We start from the raw sequence: 24,716 nt of genomic DNA on the forward strand, positions 1-24,716 counted from the left end.
AAATAATTTTCTCATTAGGATGGGGCGTGTTGCCGTTGTAAATAATTGATTTATTTTCTTCCTTCCTGCAGTTCGTGCCGTTCAGCTAAAGTATACCTTGAATGAAGGTAATAAGGCGCAGTTGTAATCGTATCGATTGAAGATCTGCGTCGACTCGTGTTGACCCCGATTGTTGGCAAACGTTTCTAGTAGCGATGGGCGAGTCGAGTTATCTGATTCGAATAATTCGAATCAGTCTACAGATGAGTTAATTCGAATCAAGACTATTGGCAATTCGAATCAACTCGACCACTAGCTAACTCGGCGAAATCGCCAACTCGCCGAGCCAACGCTATCACACTGCTACTAAGGCCATTCAAAAATAAACCTTAAGACCGTAGCCCGAAGGCTCTTTTTACAACAACTGCCGCTCGATTCGCCATCTCAACTCGAGTTGGTACTATGATCATTCAAAAATAAACCTTAATTCCGTAACCCGAAGGTTCTTTTTACAACAACTGCCGCTTGATTCGCTATTCCAAGTATACCAACTCGAGTTCACTGCTAGTATGGCCATTCAAAAATAAACCTTAATTCCGTGCTCTGAAGGTTCTTTTTACAACAACTGCCGCGTAACTCGCCGTCTCAACTCGCTCCGCGCCTGTGACCTTGTCGCGAACCACGCGAATCGTCGAGTCGAGTTAACTCGATTTTGAATTCGAATCAGCGGCCGAATCAATTCGAATGATTCGAATTGAAAAAAAGTGGACTCGTCACATCGCTAGTTTCTAGTACAACATTTTGTGGGCTGGTAACTTATTTTCACTCACGGATTACGCGCCATTTTTGTAATGTATTCAATCGATATGAGTAGGAAGTGTCGTATTATAATAGTTTTAAGATATTTTAGGTTTTTGGTGTCAATATGATTCACGACTAAAAAAGGTTTTTTTGAAGTGAAAACTTCTTTAGTGGCGCTGGGCACTTTTTGAGGTGGGGAAAAAATGATAAACTCGAGACAGCGTAAGGCGATCACGTGACCGTACGCCCCGTAAGGCCACATTTAAATCAATAAAGAAAAACTCAAATAACTCAATGTTATTTGACATTTATGTTGCGGACCTTTTTACACACTCTTTACCTATGTTCAAATAATTTGACGTTGTCATGGCAGTATGTAAATAAACATGTCAATGAAAAAGTGTGTTCTTATTTGAGAATGATAATAATATACAAATAAATAAATAGAATAACTCCGCTAAACGTATGTATCATGTTACCGGGCGTCGGTAACATAGTGAGGTGAGTTTTCACTTCTATCGGCACTCCCGGAGTGCAACCCGTTGTCCCCCATAAAATTCTCGTTTCTAGCCCACATCCCCCCCCATCATCCGACGTTCTCCTCATCAACGCTCTTTACTTCAAAAGCGCCTGGCAGCACGCCTTCGACCACAGCCTGACAAGGTCTGTCTGCTTCCGCGTCTAGCGTCTAGGGCTCCCGCCAGAAGCAAGTCGCTATGTTGGAGATCAGTACTGAGCTCAAGAGTTCAGTAGTTACCATGTTTATTTTACCACTATATCGCCATAGAGAAAAAAATACATAGATTGCTCACTCCATACATCAGTTTTAGTATCAAAAAGACTATTAGCATCTAGCATCGAGTAGCGGAACTATCAACAGCATAAGACTTTCCAGTCGGTGCTACATCTATTGTCAAGTAGCAGTACTGATAGTTCCGCTACTCGATGCTAGATGTAGACAATGAAATTAATAGTCTAACTGATCTATGGAGTGAGCACTCTTGTTTATGTATTCATTCTAAATTGTAGCTTTCTAGCATGAACGAGCACAGTAAAAAAAGCAGTCGCTGGTCACTATGTCGACCATAGTGTGTACTAATAAAAAAAAAAGCATTTATGAACGAGCACGGAGCAAAGTCGTGGACGGACAGGTAGCGGATATGGCGAAACTAAACTTTGTCAAGCAGATCTTGTCAGTAGAAAAAGGCGGTAAATTTGAAAAATGTAGGCCCGAACGGATATAGTCCCATAGAAAATTTGAATTTCGCGCCTTTTTTTACTGACAAGATTTGCTTGACCAGCTATATAAGGGTTCCTAGTTGACTACGGAACCCTCCAAATTAGTGTCATAGAGAAATAAGTAAGCATAGATTCATGCATAGAGTGCTCACTCATCCGTCAGTTTGTGACCAAAACGCTTTTAATTTCTTCGTAGTCGACATCTAGCGTCAACTAGCGGATTTATCAGTACTGCTACTCACTATTAGATGTCGCGACGAACGAAAAGTCTAATGCTTAATAATTTTCAGGTAATACTAAAACAGGAACTCTATTTTCAACTCCTTGTAATATTAGTTGTAAATGACAAGTATTAATTACCACTTGATAAATCCGCTACTTGACTCTAAATAATAGATGTCGACTGCGAAAATAATAAGTGTTTTGGACTTTTGGTAACAAATCCTGTTCCTTTCGAGCATTCTTGGCTTAAATAAGATGACTTGAATTTTGACAACCCTAAATAGCCGAAAGGGATAGTGCCATACATTAGAAAGAGAGAGCAAAATTCGTCCCTGAATTACTGATAAACTTCGGTTTTGCAGGAAGTTTATATTCTGTACGGTAGTCCCGAAAGAGACTTGTGAAGTAACTGTTATAGGGAGCATCATTCGACGCGAGAGGTAAGTGTGTGGCGGGCTTTGGGGGTTATAAAAAAAGCTAGTATCATAAGTTTCCGTATTTATTCAAAATAACCTATGTCCTATATTTAAAATAACCTTAAATAAACTAGGTACACAAGCATAACACGAGTTTCTTATGCTTTGGTTTCCTCCGATAGCGGTGCCGTCATATAGCGGCCGTCTCCATACAAACACATACATATTTAGCCGTATTATTTAGTATGGAGACGGCCGCTATATGACGGCACCGCTATCCTAGGAAAACCGATCTTTATGATACAACAATTTGATGCCAACAATAGAATGGCATTACTAAAGTAGGGACGCTAAGCACTAAGAATTTCGTACGTTGACCCGCGTTCGGCGTTCCTATCTAATCTACTCCTAGTCAAATCAGTTTCCTTTTACGAACTGTCAAAACGATTTCCCTACTATGGAATTTATCTGAAACACTAGCATGTGACGTCACGATCAAATTACCTACTCTTTATAGTTTTATACGGGTTTTAAAATAAAAATTGTGTCTAAAAATAACTGCTGTCTACGTTTCTCTATTGATCTTCTGGTGCTTTATTTCTTGCATGGTGTAAAATAATTTATTTTAAATACAGTCAAATACCCTATTATGCGAGCCAGACGCGTCAATGTACCATATTCTTCGCACTTAGCGTCCTTACTTTAACAGCAATCAATATTTGATACGAAAGTCTGTTCCGTTGTATTTAAAAGAACGTAAACAAAATGACCACATGATACGAAAGATTGCTAAGGTTGGCCAATGGACAAAAAAAATCGAAGACGTGTAAGTAGTTCCATATAGCCAGCTGAAGACGGCGCTGTACAGCCCCATACGTTTCTCAGTATAGTCTGTCAAGCCATTTCCGTCAGTAGAAAAAGGCGACAAATTTAATAAATGTACGCGCGAAAGGTTATCGTCCCATAGACAATTTTAATTTCGCGCCTTTTTCTACTAACAAAGTTGTTTGACAGACTATAACTGGACTGACAAACATTAGCGCACCCTTGCCTTTTGCCTTCTAATTCAGCTGTCAAATATGCAGCTACAATATTTTGCAATTTACTCGCCTTAGGATCAGCTGCACCAAACCGTATGTCACCGCTCACCGCTAAAACGTTCGATCCATTTTATTGTATGGGAAATTTCATACAAATAGTTCACTGATGAGTAGCATTGATTAGTCTGTCAATGTCAAATATGGTTGGTGCAACTGGCACTTAGTATTTGATTGTATATGAAGGGTACACGGAAAGAACATGACAACATTTTGAGCTATCGCGGTTTGAATGGAACGATGTACATAATTAACCATATTATTTTCGGTATAGGTGTTTTTAAAGTGAAAAAAAAGTAGTTATATTTATCTGCGAAGAAATTCAAAGGTGTATGTGAAGTCCCCAATCCGCATTGGGCTAGCGTGGGGACTATAGCCCAAGCCCTCTCGCGCATGAGAGGAGGCCTGTGCCCAGCAGTGGGACGCATATAGGCTCACATTATTATTATTATTATTTATATTTATGAGTACAGAGGTAACAGAAGCTGTAACTAATAGTTTATTGAGAGCTCTATTCGCTAGGTGCACGACTGGTGATGCCCTCATTTTGGCAGACTTTCTACGTTAAATCTTATGGAGTAAAATTAGTTCAAGCGGCTGCCGCTAGTACTAATGTCAGACATTCCATAAGATTACCTGTGTTTGTGACGATCAGCGCCACTTCCCCCTCCACCGACTGCGCACCTTGCCAATATTTTGAGATTAAAGTCTCGTTTTTTAAAAGTGACTAGACATGTTCTTTCCGTGTACCCTTTATATGCTTCCGACAGGCGAGGGATTAGCGGCAAATCAAGTCCACTCAAACCATCGCCCACACTGTTAACTGACAGACCGTGAACCTTATTACAAAAGGCATACGGTCCACCGATGTACAGTTAAGAGTGTTGCTGTTTGTACATTGCGCTCTTCGAGCAACACGGAAGGGAGACGGCATTCGTACGGCGTTGTGATTGGTCCGTACACAAAAAGAGATTGAGGTGTGCAAGATTTGTCTTTGGCGTGTGTCATTTTCTATGTATTTGTGTCGCCATTACAGATTAGATTTTGTATGTAGTGAGTGATAAGTGCGACTGTGTGCACGTTTCCCCCGGCAAAAAATTAATGAATTGTACGGTAAGATATCGCTTGGGCTCCTCCCATCCGGCGTGTCGGAAGCCGGTGTTGCTCGAAGCTTGCGCTCGACTAGGGTTTGCAATCCGGATCCGAAATGTATGAAATTATCCGGATCTGGATCCGGATCCGCGGATATTCCCATACATTTCGGATCCGTCGTGCAAACCCTACGCTCGACCAAATGTATGGACGGCCTTGGTGTGCCGTTCGCGTTTATAGTTCGTTTTTTTTTATTAGAAAGGTAAGCGATCTTGACATATAGGTATGTCTTTTTATTAAAAATCACCATCGAAAAATAAGTCCCAGCAAATATGTTAGAATTATAAATCATATACGATCTTTTACATTCTTTTATTTTCATAAGTAATATAAACTAGTTTAAATTTTTAACAAGCAGAAACGTCTGCGAACGATGCTATTCCAGAGCCAGATCTTTCTCTTTTACTCCAATGAAGGCGTAAATAGAGTGACAGAGAAAAATGCCCGCAATTTGCGAACTTCGACTTTCGCGGTTATAGCCCAGAGGCCGTGAGTTCAAGTCTCACCCAAGACAGTAATTTATTCTATAAGTAGTTTTTTTTAGGATTAGAAAAAAGGTAAACAATCTTGATGTGTCTTTTAATTGAAACACACGTTTTAAAAATAAATCACGGCCAATATGTAACAATTATTAATCTAATACAATCATTTATATTCTTCAGCTTTCATAAACAATATTTACTGATTTTCAAAAAGCGTTTTTCAATTAAAATACATGTCATGATCGCTTACCTTCTTTCTAATGCTAAAAAAACGAACTATTAGACAGTAATTTTTCCACTTTTAAATTTGTTCTAAGCTTAATATAAACTATTTTTTTAAAGCGTGTTTCAATCGATTTTTATAAAAAGATACATCAAGATTGTTTACCTTCTCCCTAATGCTAAAAAAACAAACTATTGGTCCACGAGCCAGGCGCAAATTTCGTCAGTCATCGCCTCCCGGGTGAAAACTCGTATACTGGTTAACGGCCATATATGATGAACCCTCGTGGACGTCAGCTGCCGCTACGTTGGTGGGTTGAGGAATGGCAGCCACCGAAACACGTAAAAAAAAAATTTTTTTTCAGTCATCGCCTCCCATTTGATACTTAGTCAGATGAAAGTTTAGGTGCTATTGTTAATAAAAACAATCGTCAGCCGGTTGTATCGCGGTGGAAACACCGTCAGCTGGTCACATGAACATGTAAAAAAAAAATTTTTTTTCAGTCATCGCCTCCCATTTGATACTTAGTCAGATGATAGTTTAGGTGCTATTGTTAATAAAAAAACTCGTCAGCCGGTTGTATCGCGGTGGAATCACCGTCAGCTGGTCACATGAACATGTAAAAAAAAATTTTTGAACATGAACATATCAAGCAAATAAATAAATAAAATCTAATATATGTTCATATGACCAGCTGACGGTGATTCCACCGTGATACAACCGGCTGACGATGTTTTTAGGGTTCCGTAGCCAAATGGCAAAAAACGGAACCCTTATAGATTCGTCATGTCTGTCTGTCTGTCCGTCTGTCTGTCCGTCCGTATGTCACAGCCACTTTTCTCCGAAACTATAAGAACTATACTGTTGAAACTTGGTAAGTAGATGTATTCTGTGAACCGCATTAAGATTTTCACACAAAAATAGAAAAAAAACAATAAATTTTTGGGGTTCCCCATACTTCGAACTGAAACTCAAAATTTTTTTTTTCATCAAACCCATACGTGTGGGGTATCTATGGATAGGTCTTCAAAAATGATATTGAGGTTTCTAATATAATTTTTTTCTAAACTGAATAGTTTGCGCGAGAGACACTTCCAAAGTGGTAAAATGTGTGTCCCCCCCCCCTAACTTCTAAAATAAGAGAATGATAAAACTAAAAAAAATATATGATGTACATTACCATGTAAACTTCCACCGAAAATTGGTTTGAACGAGATCTAGCAAGTAGTTTTTTTTTAATACGTCATAAATCGCCTAAATACGGAACCCTTCATGGGCGAGTCCGACTCGCACTTGGCCGCTTTTTTTATTAACAATAGCACCTAAACTATCATCTGACAAAGTATCAAGCGGGAGGCGATGACTGAAAAAAAATTTTTTTTTTACATGTTCATGTGACCAGCTGACGGTGTTTCCACCGCGATACAACCGGCTGACGATTTTTTTTATTAACAAAAGCACCTAAACTATCATCTGGCAAAGTATCAAACGGGAGGCGATGACTGAAAATATTTTTTTTTTACGTATTTCGGTTGCTGCCATTCCTCCCACCCACCAACGGAGCGGCAGCTGACGTCCACGAGGATTCATCATACGTAGCCGTTAACCACTATAGGAGTTATCGCCTGGGAGGCGATTGGTCATGGAAACCTGTTCGTGGCTCGCGGTCTATATAGTCCGCGACCTGAAGGCCAATGCCACTAATGTGTCCACCCGGACGGACACGTGTCACTCTAGAGGAAGAACCTCCTCCGGGAGGTCTCGAGCTGGTGCCTCCGGCCGGCGATGATCCACTCGTAGTCCCCCCTCTTGGAGTCGAAGGTGCCCTGCTGCAGCGAGACGAGGCGCAGCGTGAAGCGCGGCCCCAGCTCGCAGAGCCGCGCTCGCGCGCCGTCCTTTGTGAACTCGTACCTGGAACACAGAATAACTAATAGTACTACCGTACAGAAAATTCACTCCTTCACAAAAGTCAGATTTAGGTATAAAATTACATCTATATCGCCGCCTGCATGCAAAATTGAAACTTATAACCGCGCACGAACCGTGAATCTCGTTTGCGCGCCGCAGTTTTATGACCGAGCTGTGAGTGTCGGCACGGGGTTATCACTTGACAAGTTTTTATACCTATACCCACTGATTTATTATTTTTAAGATAAATATGTAGGAATTACAAACGTTGATTATGTAAACATACATTTTTTATCCGGAGATAGTATGTCTGATTCTCACGGAAGTAAGTTTCGAAGCCATTGTGTATTTTCAATTTAGCGCGAGCGCCACGTGACACGAGTATCGTGCGCGCCGCGCGGCAGCCCACTGCCATACGCCTGTCTGATGGGCGCGCCGGCCAAATGTACCTAAACTGCGGAGTGACACCCCCCTGTAATTACTAGGGATGTAATATCTGGCCTCATTTGTACTCGGCGATTAATCGGCAAAATTGGCCGATTATTGGGCACTTTATAAGTGACAGAAAAACAGGGCAAAAAGAAATAAACAGCAAATATTTACCATAAGCTTTTCGCCTATTTTACCTAAATTCCTATTTAGGGAGCTAACGAAAACTTTAGCCTTAGGATTTATATTTTATTTTTAGCGTTACTATAATATGACGGATAGCGCGACGGAAGTGCATCTGAACCGAAATTAGACGTGACGTAAAACTAATGAGTTTGCCGACTAATCGGCCATCCGAGCGCCGATTAGTCGGCTAGTCGGCCAAATCAATAGTCGGTACATCACTAATAATTACGTTTTAGGGCTCGTTTAGACGGCGCGCGAACTCGTATACGATTTTAGTTACATTGCGGACCATTGAGGTTACATCAATAGGGTATTTAACTAATAGTCAAATCAGTTTCTTTTTTCGAACTGTCAAAACTATTTTGCTACTATGGAATTTATATGAAACACTAGCATGTGACGTCACGATCAAACTACCTCCTCTTATACGGGTTTTAATATATAAATTGTGTCTAAAAATAACTGCTGTCTATGTTTCTCTATTAATCTTCTGGTGCTTTATTTAATGCATGGTTAGAAATAATTTATTTTAAACACAGTCAAATACCCTATTCAGCCGACCGATCAAATGACGCAATGTAATGAAACTCGCACCATCTAAATGAGCCCTTAGGGATAAAACGAAAACGTGGTCATAGGGTCGTAAAGCTTTGGATTCCTCCGAAAGCGGTGCCGTCATATAGCGGCCGTCTCCATACTAAATAATACGGCTAAATATGGATGTCGTAGTATTTGTATGGAGACGGCCGCTATATGACGGCACCGCTTTCGGAGGAAACCAAAGCTTAAGCGAAATAGATGACAATCTGTGATGAACTGGTCACTGGATCACCAACTAACAGACACCGCATTATGAAGCGTTTACGTTACGAGGTCACACCACATAGGAACAGTTTGATGTGTAAAATGTTACGATTTGAGCGGCACAACTGAGTTGTATTTTACACAATTTATACTATAATAGCCCAGTTACAAAGCTAAATGTTTGCTATTATTTTTAATATAATATAGCCTGGCAAAAGGATCAGTCTGAAAATCAACGCTGAGCTCACCAGCTGACCTAGCATATGTTGAGACTGGTAGCCTTTTACCAAACCGTAAAAATGTACCATACTTTACTTTAAGGTACCAAATTGTTTCTGTTCCTTCCATTACTGTACTGTTTTTGTGTTCTGGTAAAAAAAATATACCCTATACTACGAGCCCCTACTCATAGTGTTGTGTTCATGCCGGTGAGTAAGGTTGCCAGGGCTCAGCAAGTGTGCGGAGTGTTGGGTTGGCAACACGCATGTAACTCTGGAGTTGCAGGCGACTGCTTACCATCAGGCGGGCTGTATGTTTTTACCACCGTTTAAAACAAAACCGGACAGGTGCAATAGATTCCGTTCCGTACCAAGACGCAAAAAACGGCAAAAAAATCACTTTTGTTGTATGGGAGCCCCACTTAAACATTTATTTTGTTTTGCAGACAGACGGACAGACAGACAGACGGACAGCGGAGTCTTAATAACAGGGTCCCGTTTTACCCTTTGTGTACGAAACCCTAATTAAAGTTGGTCTCACCTGTGGTGCCTGAAGAATATGTAGTCGCGCTGGTTGTGGAAGGTGACGGCGCGGCGGCCGCGGAACTGCGGCTCGCGGTGGAACAGCGCGCCCAGCATGCGGCCCACCGTCAGCCCGAGCCGGGTGCTGAAGTTGTTCAGGATCACCTGACACCGACAGAACAAGTTTACTACAAGTATTACTCAGCCGGGCTAGCACATGATTGGCGCGACAGTATCTCGTGGCGAGATAGACTACTCGTCCCTCTTTTATTAACACAAGTTATAGGTTATAGGTTTTCGCGGGCTTGGTTTCCGCAACTCGACGTCATAATATTGCGCCTATTTTGCGTGATGGGTGGGCGGCACTATTCCTGCCAACCCAACTCTACCAAGAATTACATTAACACAAGTTAGAAAAGACGGGTAAGTCTATCTCGCCGCGAGATACTGTCACGCCAATGATGTGCTAGGGGTTTCTGCTCAACATTTATACATAAGACAACTCATGGTCAGTCATCCTGAGCTCTGGAGTGATCTTACAGCGGAGGGGAGGTGTATGAGGTACCTGTTGGGCTGTTCATCGGACTCACCTCTGGCCGATGTGTGGTGATCTCCTTATAGTCCTTCCTGAGCTCCGGGGTGATCTTACAGCTGGACAGCCTGAAGTGAGCCGTCGGTCTATTGGGGAGGTGTATGAGGTACCTGTTGGGCTGTTGGTCGCACTCACCTCTGGCCGATGTGTGGTGATCTCCTTATAGTCCTTCCTGAGCTCCGGGGTGATCTTACAGCTGGACAGCCTGAAGTGAGCCGTCGGTCTATTGGGGAGGTGTATGAGGTACCTGTTGGGCTGTTGGTCGCACTCACCTCTGGCCGATGTGTGGTGATCTCCTTATAGTCCTTCCTGAGCTCCGGGGTGATCTTACAGCTGGACAGCCTGAAGTGAGCCGTCGGTCTATTGGGGAGGTGTATGAGGTACCTGTTGGGCTGTTGGTCGCACTCACCTCTGGCCGATGTGTGGTGATCTCCTTATAGTCCTTCCTGAGCTCCGGGGTGATCTTACAGCTGGACAGCCTGAAGTGAGCCGTCGGTCTATTGGGGAGGTGTATGAGGTACCTGTTGGGCTGTTGGTCGCACTCACCTCTGGCCGATGTGTGGTCTATTGGGGAGGTGTATGAGGTACCTGTTGGGCTGTTGGTCGCACTCACCTCTGGCCGATGTGTGGTCTATTGGGGAGGTGTATGAGGTACCTGTTGGGCTGTTGGTCGCACTCACCTCTGGCCGATGTGTGGTCTATTGGGGAGGTGTATGAGGTACCTGTTGGGCTGTTGGTCGCACTCACCTCTGGCCGATGTGTGGTCTATTGGGGAGGTGTATGAGGTACCTGTTGGGCTGTTGGTCGCACTCACCTCTGGCCGATGTGTGGTCTATTGGGGAGGTGTATGAGGTACCTGTTGGGCTGTTGGTCGCACTCACCTCTGGCCGATGTGTGGTGATCTCCTTATAGTCCTTCCTGAGCTCCGGGGTGATCTTACAGCTGGACAGCCTGAAGTGGGCGGTTGGTCCGTCGGGGAGGTGGATGAGGAGGAACCCGTTGGGCTGCTTCTGGTTCTCGTTCACTATGATCACGTCCGTCACGTCCTCGCGTATGGCTGACTGGACTATCCTCTTTATTGAAGACCTGGGAACAGGGTTCAATAGTTTAGTAAATGAGTCATAATGGCAAATTTAGAAGATGGAATACACTTTATTACAGAAAAACAATTGATTAAAGATAAGCAAGATAGAAGCAGGCAACAGGCGGTCTTATCCCTAGAGATCAATCTCTTCCAGATAACCTATGTGTAGCAATAAATAAGTAAATACAAAAAACATACATATGAAACAAACCTAAATATAGTTCAATATGATAATCAGCCACATTTGTTACGACCTTTACAAATCAAATGATCATTCCTCGACATCTTAGACTAGAGCTTTCTCCTTTGAATGGAATAAATAGAATAATCATTTATTTTTGACATTCACACGTGATGGTTACAATTAAAAGGTCCTAAAAGGGTTATGGACTTGCTTAATTTAATTTCGCTTAGCTGCTGTTTGCTGTAGGTTTTTTTACATGTAAGTATACTTACATTCTACACAATAATAACTACATTTATTATTTACTAACTTGCAATGTTCGATTGATTGTATGTTTGTTCGGATCAGATCTTGCAAGCTAAATTAGATCCACTTAACATTATTTGATGCTACCATCGAGCTGATCACATGATGGACACTGGAAGTGGTCATAGGAACTATGATAAAATAACGCGAACTGTTTTTGGGTTTGTTAGAATTGTATTGTATGTATGTATGAGATGTACGAGTATTAGTTGACTATTGAAAGAAAAGTACAGTTGGCGATAAAAGCTTGTATCAAAAATAATATTTATGACAATAAACTAATTTTTGTGCAAGGTGCATTGTGGTAGCTTCAAACACACATCTTCAAGTAGCAGTTTACTCTAGCAACATTTTCCAACACACCAATGTTACAGAAGCGTAAATTTAGGTAGGATGTCTTACATAACTATTGATTTTGCTTAGCTTGTACATTACTAATAAGTAATGTACAAGCTAAGTACGAGTACATATAATAATATGTACTCGTTTTTCATCGCTTAGCAGTAGTGCAGAGGCATAGAGTATGTAAAGCCCCGTCTTCTTATCGCGCGGCAAACCATCGAACATTGGCTCGCGCGGCAGCCGCGCGCAATGGATACCGGGCTGCCGCGCGAGCCAACTCGATGGAGACGGGGCTTAATAGTTCGCAGAGGTGCACTATGTGTTTGACAAAGCGCGCATAAATATGTTATGGACACATTCTTGAAATAAAAGTGTGCCTAAAAAAAATATCGGTTCCTTGTTTTGTATAGTTCTATCAATGATGTTGGTTGTTACCTCTGTCTATATCGGGACACGGAGTTGGGTATGATCCGCCCCAGCTCGCGGCCGAAGATGCGCGTCTTGGTGTGCGGGTTGTCGGAGTAAGTTATGAGCACCTTCGGCTCGTACGAGTTCTGGTAGTAAGACGATAGCTCGTCGAGCTCCATGTCCTTTTGAGCCTGAAAAGATGGTATTTATAACTTATAAGAATCTAGATTCTAGAAGAAAATAATGCAATTTGATATTGCTCAAATTCAGAGCAGCCTAGGAAAATATATGTTTGTAACTTACTCAAAACAAAAACTGTCAATAATACATTAACGTGCTGACTTTTTATTAAAAAAAAAATACACTGCATGTTAAAAGCAGTCAAACGCAGGGGGAGATAGTGATAGTGTTAGATACACATACATGTTGGACTATACTAAGTTTTCATGCCGTGTCCTACTGCCAGGTTTGTGCATTTAGAGTGGCTCAAGTCGAATGATTGGCTGGAGACGACAAAATCTGTGATGGATGGGAACCAACCTCTTTACTTTAATAATAAAATAATGAATTATTATAAAACTTGCAGCTCCATACCTCCTCCTGTTCCTCAGCCTCCGCATGCACCAGCATGGTCTCATCCTTCTCTCGGAGAGACTCCAGGGTGTGCGGCACCTTCTTTGGCACATCATCACCTTCTTGTTTCTTCTCCAGCTTACGTCTGTGAATAGAAATAGCAAGAAATAACACTGTCTTACCCCATTCATCTCATATTGGGTTTTATTACACTTCTCTGGACAGCATAATATATTAAATTGTTGATGATTAGAAATCACTAAAGGAAAATTAAACTCTTAAGATATCCAGTGTATCTAATCTAGACAAATCCAAGGAATTTAGGAGGCTGAGATCTGCTGCACCATAAGCTCTTAAATTATCTGATACAATACTCTCTATTGCATGTCTCACCCAGTATACAATACATGTATACAAATATAAACAAAGTCTATTGGATAGAAGTAGCAACAGGTGGTCTTATTGTTAAACAGTGATCTCCTCCAGACAATCGTTGGGTAGCAGAGACAAGAAAATAAGAACATAGAGTGCTGTTATTTATGTTATTGGAAAATAAATAAATAAGCGTGTTATACCCGCAAAACTAAATCATAACCGTAGTGTTATAATATACAGATAAATTAGATTTGTTTACATTGACATGCCATCATTGCCATTTATATCAAAAAATCTGTTTTGATTTGTTGGACCATTTCATATTCAAGAACAGAGAGCAAAGTATGGTTCGGTAGCGATCCTAGAGTTGTTAAAATATCATAAATGAATTTCTTTTGTAATTATTTTCAAGTCGAAAATAACGGAATAGTTTTTGAACCTTGTTGTTCTAATGCACTTAATAAATGTATTGTAATAGCTAGTATTACCATTTGCTACACTGTAAACAGTGCCGAGGCCCAAAAATACTCAGGTATTTTTAATATCGGCAGAAACTAAGGGCTTTTATAAACAACACGTGTTGCACTTACTTCTTTTTGTCTTTACCGCGCGCCATTTCGACGATTTACTGGTGAGGCTGACTTGAAATACTGTTTGAATGAAAACTGTAAGGATGTTGATTTATTACAAGCTTTTAAATGTGAATAAAATAGTTTACTAGGGCTAAAATTACGTGGAATATCGAGACTCGCGATATGGAATGGACGCGTACGCGTGCTTATGACAGTCTGATAATTTGACTTTGACGTTTTGAGACACGGGAGCGTTCGAATTGAATGAGAAAAGTTAGAAAAAAAATTAGCATAAACTCCTCTTTGGTTGTATACCATCTATAGCTGGTCAAGCAAATTTGTCAGCGCCTACATTTTTCAAATTTGCCGCCTTTTTCTACTGACATGATCTGCTTGACCAAGTATATACTCGCATGTGATTTTCAATACATTCCGGCATTTGATCGATCGATTGAATTCGTTGCTCCTACTTAGCTATCGATTATCTCAAATCGATTGCCTTTTGTTGCACCGTCTGTACAAGCCTTAAGTCAGGCTGAGCTAGCTGTCAAACATTGTCAAATTTGGTCAAATTCTACCTTGTCTATGTCTGTAAAATGGAGGAGATGTTGATGAACATTTGTTTATTTGTATTTATTTATAGTACCTAGTAGTTATTACATTTAAGTTAGACTATACTCAACAGGCACAGAAACGATTTATGTAAGTATGTTCTGTCAAAGAATATTGAGAACTTGCCATTGTAGACCTGTAAATGTACTTAGTTAACCTATGAAACAAAACATTCTAATTAGAACTTTTGTCCTGAATATTAATCGTATTTGATGGTTGTAGCCACTGCCAGCCTTTGCTGCCGTATCGCTACGTATTTTTTTTAATCAATGCATAACAATTGTAATTTTAACAATAAAGAAATCAATTGACCTTATACAATATGACGAACTGAACAGTAATCAAGATTTAGATGACTGTAGAGTCATAGAATCAATAATTCCAGCATGTCCGACAACCCGTCCCGGCACGTCGCCTACGAGCAAGTGAAGCTGATGCTGGACTTCATGGGGCAGCACGTGGACTTCGCCACGGGCCAGCTGCGCTCGCTGGAGGCCCGCCACGTCTCCAAGAAGCTGTGGAGCGAGCTCACACAGACCCTGAACAGCTGCCGGGGCACGAGGAAGACCATGGACGGGTGGAGTCGGGTGTGTAAGGATAAAGATCGTTTAGAATTGGATAAGAAATCTGCACTTGCTTTGCAACTCAAAATTAATATACTTTCCCACTCTTGTGGATTAAATGCAACTTTCACATCAGTATTTGGAAGAACAAAGAGAGCCTTTACGAGCAGAAAATATGCTGTGTGTGCTGAAAATATATATCTTAAATAAATAAAATAAAATAAAATAGACTTTTATTTCTTGCGAATTTTTAACATTGTTTGGTGTTTTAGAATTAGTCTAAAGTTAACATATAATTTTAATAATGTTAGTTCTAATATTTTAAATGTTTTTAATATTTGGCAAGAACCCCGTCTTCGCAGGTGAAGGCCTCCTCCAGAGATTTCCACTCGTCTATAAATATCTTAACTATTCTTTATTGTCATCATGATAAATAATGTTATTTCCAGTATTGGAGCGACTTCAAGAACAAGCTAAAGAACAAAGTCCGTATAATCAACAAACGGAAGCGCCTCGGCTCCACCGACAAGACTATACGGCCGCTCAGCAAACTGGAGAAGAGAGCCGTTGTGATACTGGGGCCTTGCTTCGAGAAGAAGGTCTCCCGGCTGGCACAACAGGACTATCAAGATGAGAGTGTGGTGAGTATTGTATTACCCCCTTATTCATAAAACTTTACAGGCCTGATTTAGTTAAACCCGTTTTGTATCTGCTTTCCGTGGAATATTAAGGCAGTTTAAACCTATATACATATTACTTATTGCCCTGTTTAAATTTTGCTCACTATTTAATTTACAGATACAAAAGCTACCCAAGGTGACAGCCGAGGTGAAAATCGAGAGTATAGACGACCCCGCCGACCGATCCAGCGGTCGCATCGAGATATCGCCGCTAGACGCGCACGTAGCCCTCTCGCCACGGATACACGATTCGCCAGGTACAGTAACACGGATCTACAATGTACAAGATTGCCTAACAAATATCAAAACGTTAAACAAGACCAAGTGCGGGTAGTTCGGAAAACTCGCGCAGCATTGATGTCAATTTAGCCAGTATTCCCCGAGACCACGGGGACAGGGCTGTCCTCGAAATGGCGAACGTAATTATAAAACTTAATTATACGCGATTAAGTCCCGTTTTCGTAAACAGTAATAGTAAAACTCGGGCTAGCATTCGAATGATGGTCCCTATGGCAGTTCCTTCAAGTTTCTTTTGGTTGCACTAAATTTAAAAAGTCATTGAATGAATATGTTTTTATCGTATTTTTATTAGTGAAATGTCAAACTTCTAAAAAAATCCCTAGAAACATTTTACAGCTAATCCATATAAAAAGGAACTGAACACAATCATTCGACGCGAGTGGTGGTGGTGTGATCCAGCCTCCAGGCATAACTCGTTTATACACTATTGTTTTTCAGACCGGGAAAGCGAAGAGGATGCCCAATCGGACTACGATTCCGAGCAGAGTGCGGAGCCCCTCATGAGCTGTAAGTGCAAAAATTAAATTATTTGAATGATGTTTATTAAATAGGTACTAATTTTGAGTGTAGATAAAATCAGACACAAATCCTGCTTCCTTTCCAGCATTGTACCCTAAATGGCTAATCGAGATCGAACAGAAACGCGTCGAGGCCGAGCTGTCCCGAGCGAGGGCCGAAGAGAGCCGAGCGCGCGTCGCGGCGTCCGCGGCGCAAGCGGCCACCGTACAGGTATAATAATTTATAATAGGCTAGATCGCGACCCGCATGCGGCTTTTTGGACCTGCAATCGCGGCTCTTCAAAGAACCTTAACACTTAGACTAGACCAGTTTAGAACGAACTTTACCAGTTATATCAACTTTTGGGCATCTTTGACATCCCTAAAACTGTAGTTTTCTACTGTAGTTGGCTCCTCTCTTCAACAGTTTGCCGATCCCTGTGTGAGATAACATGTTTTTAATAATGGTATAATTTGCAATATAATTTGCACCGATTAGTCAAATCTTTATTTTCACGAATACAAAAAGAGCGAGTAGTCTCGGCAAAGCACGTTCCATTGTATGTCATCCGTCTATATCAGTTTATTAGTACCTATATTAGTTTTTTTTTCTTTTGCTCTATAATACAAATTACTAATATCCTTTTTGTTCAGGCGGAGGCATTAAGAACACTAGCAGAGGCTGCGTCAAAGCAGGCGGAGGCCGTGGCCAGGATAGCGGCCACTCTCGACACTATACACAAACAGCGGGCCAACAATGTACTAGGGGGCTCTGATTATGTTTAATATTACACTACTCGTATTGTGATTCGGTAAAATTACGTTATCTGAAGACTAGCGGGAGAAATGATCTGATTGAATTAGTGATAAATGTGTACATTACATACTATGATTACTTTATAATCTCGAAGTAAAGTTAATTTTATATCTTGAAAATGTGCGACAAAAACTAGTCACTTGATAAATTATTTCTAAGATATTATGTGTCGCGCTAAACCAGTTAATTTATTTTGGGGGGATTGTACTTGTCTGAGTTACCTGTAATAAACGTAGGGATGCCTTGTAATATAACTGTAGATGGCATAAAAACGACAAGAGGTGGGTCAAGCAGAAGGCTCGACATCTGTATATGTTATTTAAGTTTTAGTGAAATAAAATAAAGATTTTTTAATATAAGTTTTATTTACATGCTCTATTCAGGTCATAGGTCATTAATAAGTTTAATAAAAAAGAATATCTCTTAATAACGAAATAACATGAAGTTACTACTATGAATTATAACGTTGAAAGGATAGCTTACATGAGTATTTCCTGAAAGTTATAGGTACTTTATTGATTAGGAGTTTATATACTAAATTATTAAGTAGTTTTTTCGTGATACTATAACTTTTTGAGAAATTCTTAAATGTTAATATATTATTATTATTTTATACTATGAAAATAATATGACCTAAACCTTTTCATACACATTTACACACACCTGAAAATCTTATCTTATTTATATAATGTTACAGTATCTAAAAACTAAATTGGTAATGATTAATTATAACCTAAGAATATCTTGTCCTCGCTTGTAGTATCCTCAAAGAAGATCAAAATCATCCCGCTGTAACAGAAGACAATGTTATAAGTAAAACCCCGGGTTCCAGCATAAATTTAGCTCGAGTGAAATTTAACAGTGGGGTTCAATGAAATAGTTTATTTTTATGGTAACAGTTTGATGGTTAGCATGCCCATTACATTAACTGAGCTAACCACACACCTCTTTGAATGTAGATACACACACCTTTTAATGGGGTTGGCCGGAGTTTTACAGATGGCGCCAGCATAGGTCTTACCTGTCAAACCTATGAATGTTGGAATTTTACGAGTATGGCCTTGATGCCTCCATCTATAAAAACCTTTGACAGTTACCAACCCCATTTGTCTCCTGATGTATTCTTCCATTGAAACTCACATGATATTAAAACTATACTCACCATATCATTATACTCCATAACATGCCGCTTGATGGCGGAGCCGTCCACCCACGTGACGAAGTCCTCCAGTGACCGGTTGACCAGGAACGCGGGGTCCTTCACCACCTCTGGGCCTACACGCACATGCCCCTGCTCAATCAGCTTGGTGGCCTCTTTCAGGTTCTCTGACATTTTATCTAGGCAACAAGATTAAGACAAACGTAAATAAATATTCCTTATTGCACTACAAATGAAAAACTAGTAGTTTAGAAACAAATTTGTCTTAAAAATAAAGGTAGCAAAAGGCGGTCTTATTGCTAGAAGCAATCTCTTCCAAAGTAGCAGGAGATAAAGAACATAGGGTTAGAAACATGGAAATTGGGATTGGGATCGTAGCATGTTTTTTAAGATGCTTGAAATTACTTAAGGCAACATAGGCATAGGTATGTTGTTGCATTGCATAAAATGTCTGCAGTATATTGAAAAGAACAAACATGATTCATACTTCTACACATGACGACGGGCAGCCGCCGCCGGCAGAAGGAGCTGGCGGACACGTTGGTGGCCAGCGCCAGGTCCCAGCGCGTCGGGATCAGCCCCATCTGGTACAGCTTCTCCAGTAACTGTGCGCTCGCCTCCGTGCGAAACTCTGCCGTTGCGTCTAGGTCTTTGATTTTGTTCGCTATCTCACGGATTTCTCGAGAAAGCTTGTTATACCTGAGTGATGAAAGGTAAATATGTTTAAAACTTACAACTTAGAAGTTTTATACACAGTATATCACATAATTAAGCTGGAAAACCACACTTACTTTGTGTAATCTTCTCGCTTCTGAACATAGTATTTCTTCATCACTTTCACCTCGTTCAAGTTATTGTCCACTTTCCATGATATAAAATCTACTTTCTTGAGCAATTTCTGCTCGTGAAATTTTAGTTTTCGCACCATTTTAACGCTTTGATATGGATGAGATCATGAAAACAAACGCACGTTTTCCGTTTTCGTCCGATTACGGCGTGTGAAATGTCAATGTCAAAGTACCAGAGACAAATTGAATGTAACTTTTAGGATTGTTTGAATGAAAGAATATTAGCCATCATTAAAGAGGCTTCGGACCGGACCAAGGTCGCGATGCGGTACGTCGGTCTGTTGTAGCTATAAAGCTTCTTTGTAAAAAGGAAAATCTTTTATCTCTGTTACTCTTATAAGTTTCTAGACGTGGAAGTTGAAATAAAAATCTAATGAAAAAGCATGGCGGCATGTTTGACATTATCGTAAAAATGTCAATATCAATAATTGGTGTTGTATTGACCTAACCACATTTATATATTTTTATAATTGTATAGTACCAGGAAGCCCGCTACAAATGCCTAAAAATGCATAAGAACGACTATGGCTTCTTACAATCGCGTCATAAACATCACAAGCGGCATCAGGACGAAGAATTTGATGAGGAACTGAATACGTTGTTCAATAAAAAGTTTCGTTTTCGTTTCGACTCGGATTGGAAGCTACCGCCTGCTGACGCTTGGTTCTCGGCGCCGCCGTGGAAGGTGAAGGAGCTGGAGACGCTGAAGAGCCGCCTGAACTTCCACAAGAGTCAGTTGAACGACTTCGATATCGAGGAGTGGAGTAGTCACACCCGGCGACGGAACCCCTCCGGTGAGGTGTGTTGGAAGATCAGGTAACTCAAGAGCGCACTATAACACAGTCAGTAGTAGTCGTCAGTCCGCGGCCTTGTGTGCACTTCCATGTTTGCGTGTTCCAAATGTTTGTTAGACATTATTGTAAGTATTGTGCACCAAATGTTCATGAAACTTGGCAGAAACACACTTCAGATACAGATATATGCAATTTTCAAAATAGTACTTGAAGCTGGTGGTCCTAATAAAGAACCATATTTGATTTTGTTCCTAAGTTTTGTATATTACTAGGTGTATATCTATTTTATGAATATAATTGTTGTCTAGCAAGCCTTTTAGAGTTGTGTGGCTAAGTCAATTAGGATAATATTTATTTGTTATCAGGTGCCTGGTGAACCCAGAATTCCTGACACAAGCATGGACAAAGTTCTACGAGTGTGCAAGCTCCTATCGGATCATTCCGTCTGAGGCTGTGATATCCCGCGAGATGGTGTCCTTGCATCTCTGTGAGGCTCCAGGGGCGTTCATAACTTCACTCAATCATTATTTGAAGCAGAACTATGAAGAAATTGAGGTGAAAATTTTTACTTATTTACTGGAAGATTAGAATCAGAATCAGAATAAGAATGCTTTATTTGCAAAAGGAAGATTAGGGAAGGTCTTTGTACGTAAGTGTCAAGGAGTTTAATTTCAGTACCATTTTGTACCTAGTCACAGTGGCAATAGTATGAGGTTCCTAGCGACTATCATATTGTTATAATTGACAAGGTACAAAGTGGTATGGAAATTAAATTCTTTGACTGTACCTATATTCAACTTAAAGAAGTCATTAACTCAATGAAGATTGAGTATTGTTAAGACATCAGTTGTTATAACAGCATGCTTATTAAATAATAAAAAATAACTTTACTTCTTTCGTAATTGTAGTCATGATATTATAAAGTCGGAAAAGTGTTGAAAAAGGTTCTCTTGAGAGACTACAGTTTGGGGCTACTTTAATATCAATTTACAAGTACACAAAGGGCCACCAACGCGTAAGTAACACCCCTATGGATTGTGGTGACACCTTGACTGCGTGACAAAACCTCAAAAAAAAAACCCCCTATGGACCCTTGGCCATAGTTGCAAGCCAAGCCAATAGTCACGCTTGTTTGCTACAGTACAAACAAGACAGTCAGGATTCCTCATTTGTTTAAAATTGATTACAGTTGGACAGTAACAAGCATTCCTTTGAACATTTTGCAGTGGAAATGGTTAGCCAACACTCTGAACCCGTACTACGAGGGCAACTCGCCTGGCAACATGATCAGCGACGACCGCTTCATGCTGCATACCCTGCAGCACTGGCATTTTGGCACCGACAACACGGGCAACCTGATGGATTGGACCAACAGCCAAGCTATAGTCAAAGACGCCAACAAGCTGGGCAAGGTACGTCTGTCTGTCTGTTCTAGGTTGATGTAGTTGTATCTTAGTGGTCGAATATGTTGGATATATATGGCTGGCGTACTGTGAGACTTCAATTTGTCACTTAAAAATTGTTTTTTGTCAAGCATTTCATTTCTTATGTTTATTTACTTTTTATTTTTTACTAGTTATTAATTTGTATAATGCTCTAGTTTTTGCTGTAATGCTGTATACATTTTTTAACCCCTTGACCGTCAGACGTCAACTGACGCGCTCGGCTACAGCCCAAAATCAACTTGGTGCATTTTGTCGAGGGATCGGATACCGGTATTTTTTGTATGGGAACGGAAACGGTATTTTTTCGTTCTTTGCTAATAACTTCATTTCTAATTGGGCAATCTATTAATACGAAGTCGGAACCTAAAAACACAACTGAGTCCTACATTTAGAGTATAAAATAATTCGAAAAATATGGTTATTTCTAAGTTTTTGCAAAAAACCGGTTCCGATCCCTGATTTTGTCAATTCACGATGATGCGCCGCGAGTCGATCGTACCACGCGGCCTAACACAGGCATAGACAGTCGTTCAAGGGGTTAGCTTTCGATAAAATATTGTAATTTGCTTAGAAGACGGTTTGTCTGTAGGTTCTTCTGGCGACGGCTGACGGTTCCATCGATTGCGTTCAGAAGCCCGACGCGCAGGAGGAGGCCACTTCGCCGCTGCACTACTGCGAGACCGTCACCGCGCTGCAGGCGCTCAGCCCGGGTATGTCTGTGTGTGTGGGGGCTCTGCTAGGGCTCCATCCCCTGCGGTATGGACTGGGTTCTGTTCTGACACTTTCAGAGTCCGTCCAAGCTAACTTTGAACCAATTTGAATAGAACAAGATAGATAAATAAGAACTTTATTCATTTCCATCTTAGAGGTAGGTATTAATAACAAAGAAGGCATGCAGCTTAGAATTAAAATTAAAAACTAATTACAATACTTGGACAAAAATAAAGTTTTAATAATAAAAATATAAAATCAGCATGTTGATGCGACAAGCCCCATCGCTGTTATTCTTAGGACCTTACAAAAAGAAGAGAAACAAAACGAGAGAGGGTCATTTATTTATATAGCCCTTTATTCTAAACATATTTGTTGATGATTTTAGTAGTAATTTTAGTATTGAATGTTTATATGAAGTCTCTTAGTTCAGTGTGTCCTTCCAGTATTTTCACCCTTGTCCAGAGTGCTCCCACTTTGAGTATAATTTCGTCTTCCCATCGTGTTAATTGAGGGCCCTGCGATCTTGACCCATCTGTAGGGTGCCACATGAGAATTCTTTGGCTCCACTTCTTCTTTGGCTTTTGGATCTTGCATCTTGAGAGGGTCATATTTTCATAGATAGAAATTTTACATGACCACACTTTGTCATTGCAAATACCATGCAAAGTTAGATTTGCCCGACTCTATTTATCTTAAAATATGTTTTCACAGGAGGCACGTTCGTGTTCAAACTGTTCACCACCTTCGAGCACTCCACCGTGGGGCTGCTCTACCTCCTGAACCACCTCTTCGGGGAAGTCAACATCTACAAGCCAGTCACCTCGCGCCAGGGCAACTCCGAGGTCTACGCCATCTGCCTCCAGTACAAGGGAAGCGATCAGCTCAAGGAATACCTACCGAAACTCAAGTCCGCCTATGGAACAAATTTGTACAGCGACAAGTCCCTTTTCAGTCTTGAAAACATACCGGAGACTTTCATAAAGCAGGTAGAGGAGTGCGCCTACTACTTCAGCAGTCTCCAGTGTCAAGTCATCAATAACAATTTACAGGCCTATTTGATGCAAAACAGCATACCGTTTGCAATTGATGTGAAGAAACTAAGATCAGTCGTAGCCGCTGAGTTTATAAGACAGTATGATATGAGGCCGCTTGATTATGAGCAGGAGGTTCTTAAAGGAGTGCTACATGAAGAAAATAAAGTTAATACTAACCCGAGATACCACCGAGGATCATATACGAAAAGACAGTTGTACGCAAAAATGACTTTAAAAGAGAAATGCAAAAGTTTAAGCGGCTTCCTACAGACGGATATTCTAAATTTACTCATATTTATCCAAGAAACTATAAGATGGAAATGTTTTTATGATAAAGATGTGGAAATAGATACGGTATTCACATACGGGTTGCCGTTGCAGAAAGTCAACAGTTCCAAATTCATATTCGTTCCGATATTCAAGTTGTATCAGCAGATATTGGCTGAAGAGGAATTTGTGAATGTGATCCGAGGCCAATCAAATGATACTAAACTGTTAGATGTGATTGGTGAGAAGCTGTTCCTGCCAGATTTAGAGAACGGAGAGAGCTATAATGACTATGAGAAACGCTGTTTCTCAATATTATTAGTCTCTCTAAGAAACTTGCCTCTCGGAGAATCTTTGATTTTAACAAACTTTGCAACGCTCACTCACTTCAACATAAGCGTGTTATACGTTTTAAGCAAGAAGTGCTTCGAAAAGACCGGATTTTCATCGGATGCTATTATACTAAGCAACATGTTAAGTAAGCAAGGCCTGCAGATTTTAAAAGACGTCGAAAATGAGTGTGTGAGTGGGAGGGAGTGTGGGACAGGGACGCAAGACGTGTGGAACTTTTTGCCGGTGCGAATGACGAATGTGGGCGACTTCTTTGGTAGCATTGTTTTATATAACAATACGTTTTACAGAAACAGGTGTGTGGACTATCTAGACTTGTTGGAACAAACGCTATGCAATAATGAACAAGTGTAAATAGAGCGGTTTTGAACATTTGTATGTTTTATTCACGTGAAATTCTGGTGTCAATTTTCATAATTTAAAGTTTTTGCATCAAAAAAGTAAATCTGAACCTAACGCACCTTAGTCTTTTTATAGAATATGTTTTTCGCTCCTAAAAAACTTATAAACAACATAATAGT

At 40.5% G+C, this 24,716-nt stretch overlaps 4 protein-coding genes across 5 annotated transcripts; 2 read left to right on the forward strand and 2 right to left on the reverse strand.

Moving 5' to 3' along the window:
- Positions 1 to 7,344: 7,344 nt before the first annotated feature.
- LOC134661540 (probable ribosome production factor 1) lies at positions 7,345 to 14,306 on the reverse strand. Its single transcript, XM_063517672.1, has 6 exons — positions 14,133 to 14,306; positions 13,189 to 13,312; positions 12,622 to 12,785; positions 11,152 to 11,356; positions 9,698 to 9,843; positions 7,345 to 7,522 (listed from the first exon to the last, which is right to left on the reverse strand). Exons 1-6 carry the CDS (start codon positions 14,156 to 14,158, stop codon positions 7,345 to 7,347), a joined length of 843 nt encoding a protein of 280 aa, XP_063373742.1. The 5' UTR covers positions 14,159 to 14,306.
- Positions 14,307 to 15,108: 802 nt separating this feature from the next.
- LOC134660714 (uncharacterized) lies at positions 15,109 to 17,552 on the forward strand. The gene is made up of 6 exons (XM_063516495.1): positions 15,109 to 15,313; positions 15,739 to 15,930; positions 16,088 to 16,226; positions 16,708 to 16,776; positions 16,874 to 16,998; positions 17,421 to 17,552. The coding sequence occupies exons 1-6, from the start codon at positions 15,113 to 15,115 to the stop codon at positions 17,550 to 17,552; spliced, it is 858 nt and encodes a 285-aa protein (XP_063372565.1). The 5' UTR covers positions 15,109 to 15,112.
- A 713-nt stretch (positions 17,553 to 18,265) lies between these two features.
- LOC134660733 (U3 small nucleolar ribonucleoprotein protein IMP3) lies at positions 18,266 to 19,712 on the reverse strand. The gene is made up of 4 exons (XM_063516518.1): positions 19,534 to 19,712; positions 19,230 to 19,441; positions 18,746 to 18,921; positions 18,266 to 18,372 (listed from the first exon to the last, which is right to left on the reverse strand). The coding sequence occupies exons 1-4, from the start codon at positions 19,668 to 19,670 to the stop codon at positions 18,349 to 18,351; spliced, it is 549 nt and encodes a 182-aa protein (XP_063372588.1). The 5' UTR covers positions 19,671 to 19,712; the 3' UTR covers positions 18,266 to 18,348.
- A 277-nt stretch (positions 19,713 to 19,989) lies between these two features.
- LOC134661696 (cap-specific mRNA (nucleoside-2'-O-)-methyltransferase 2) lies at positions 19,990 to 24,567 on the forward strand. 2 transcript variants are annotated; one of them, XM_063517861.1, is made up of 5 exons: positions 19,990 to 20,406; positions 20,750 to 20,939; positions 21,611 to 21,796; positions 22,419 to 22,539; positions 23,255 to 24,567. In XM_063517861.1, the coding sequence occupies exons 1-5, from the start codon at positions 20,099 to 20,101 to the stop codon at positions 24,547 to 24,549; spliced, it is 2,100 nt and encodes a 699-aa protein (XP_063373931.1). In that variant the 5' UTR covers positions 19,990 to 20,098; the 3' UTR covers positions 24,550 to 24,567. The 2 variants fall into 2 exon arrangements, with proteins under 2 accessions (XP_063373931.1, XP_063373932.1); XM_063517862.1 differs by having other exon boundaries at positions 20,255 to 20,389.
- The last annotated feature ends 149 nt before the right edge of the window (positions 24,568 to 24,716 follow it).

This window comes from Cydia amplana, chromosome Z, assembly GCF_948474715.1.
Source record: "Cydia amplana chromosome Z, ilCydAmpl1.1, whole genome shotgun sequence".
In the NCBI taxonomy this organism is placed as follows: domain Eukaryota; kingdom Metazoa; phylum Arthropoda; class Insecta; order Lepidoptera; family Tortricidae; genus Cydia; species Cydia amplana.

Excerpts from the sequence above, each read along its gene's own strand:
- LOC134661540 (XM_063517672.1), bottom strand. The coding sequence starts at position 14,158 with ATGGCGCGCGGTAAAGACAAAAAGAA. Across the intron at positions 11,357-12,621 it reads GTGTCCCGATATAGACAGAG|GTCTTCAATAAAGAGGATAG; the intron begins GTAACAACCAAC and ends CCCTGTTCCCAG. Across the intron at positions 9,844-11,151 it reads TCACCACACATCGGCCAGAG|GTGATCCTGAACAACTTCAG; the intron begins GTGAGTGCGACC and ends TGTCGGTGTCAG.
- LOC134660733 (XM_063516518.1), bottom strand. The coding sequence starts at position 19,670 with ATGGTGCGAAAACTAAAATTTCACGAGCAGAAATTGCTCAAGAAAGTA. Across the intron at positions 19,442-19,533 it reads AAGCGAGAAGATTACACAAA|GTATAACAAGCTTTCTCGAG; the intron begins GTAAGTGTGGTT and ends TTCATCACTCAG. Across the intron at positions 18,922-19,229 it reads GCCCGTCGTCATGTGTAGAA|ATAAAATGTCAGAGAACCTG; the intron begins GTATGAATCATG and ends CTTGTTGCCTAG.
- LOC134661696 (XM_063517861.1), top strand. The coding sequence starts at position 20,099 with ATGCATAAGAACGACTATGGCTTCTTACAATCGCGTCATAAACATCAC. Across the intron at positions 20,940-21,610 it reads AGAACTATGAAGAAATTGAG|TGGAAATGGTTAGCCAACAC; the intron begins GTGAAAATTTTT and ends AACATTTTGCAG. Across the intron at positions 22,540-23,254 it reads GCTGCAGGCGCTCAGCCCGG|GAGGCACGTTCGTGTTCAAA; the intron begins GTATGTCTGTGT and ends ATGTTTTCACAG.
- LOC134660714 (XM_063516495.1), top strand. The coding sequence starts at position 15,113 with ATGTCCGACAACCCGTCCCGGCACGTCGCCTACGAGCAAGTGAAGCTG. Across the intron at positions 15,931-16,087 it reads ACTATCAAGATGAGAGTGTG|ATACAAAAGCTACCCAAGGT; the intron begins GTGAGTATTGTA and ends TTTAATTTACAG. Across the intron at positions 16,777-16,873 it reads TGCGGAGCCCCTCATGAGCT|CATTGTACCCTAAATGGCTA; the intron begins GTAAGTGCAAAA and ends CTTCCTTTCCAG.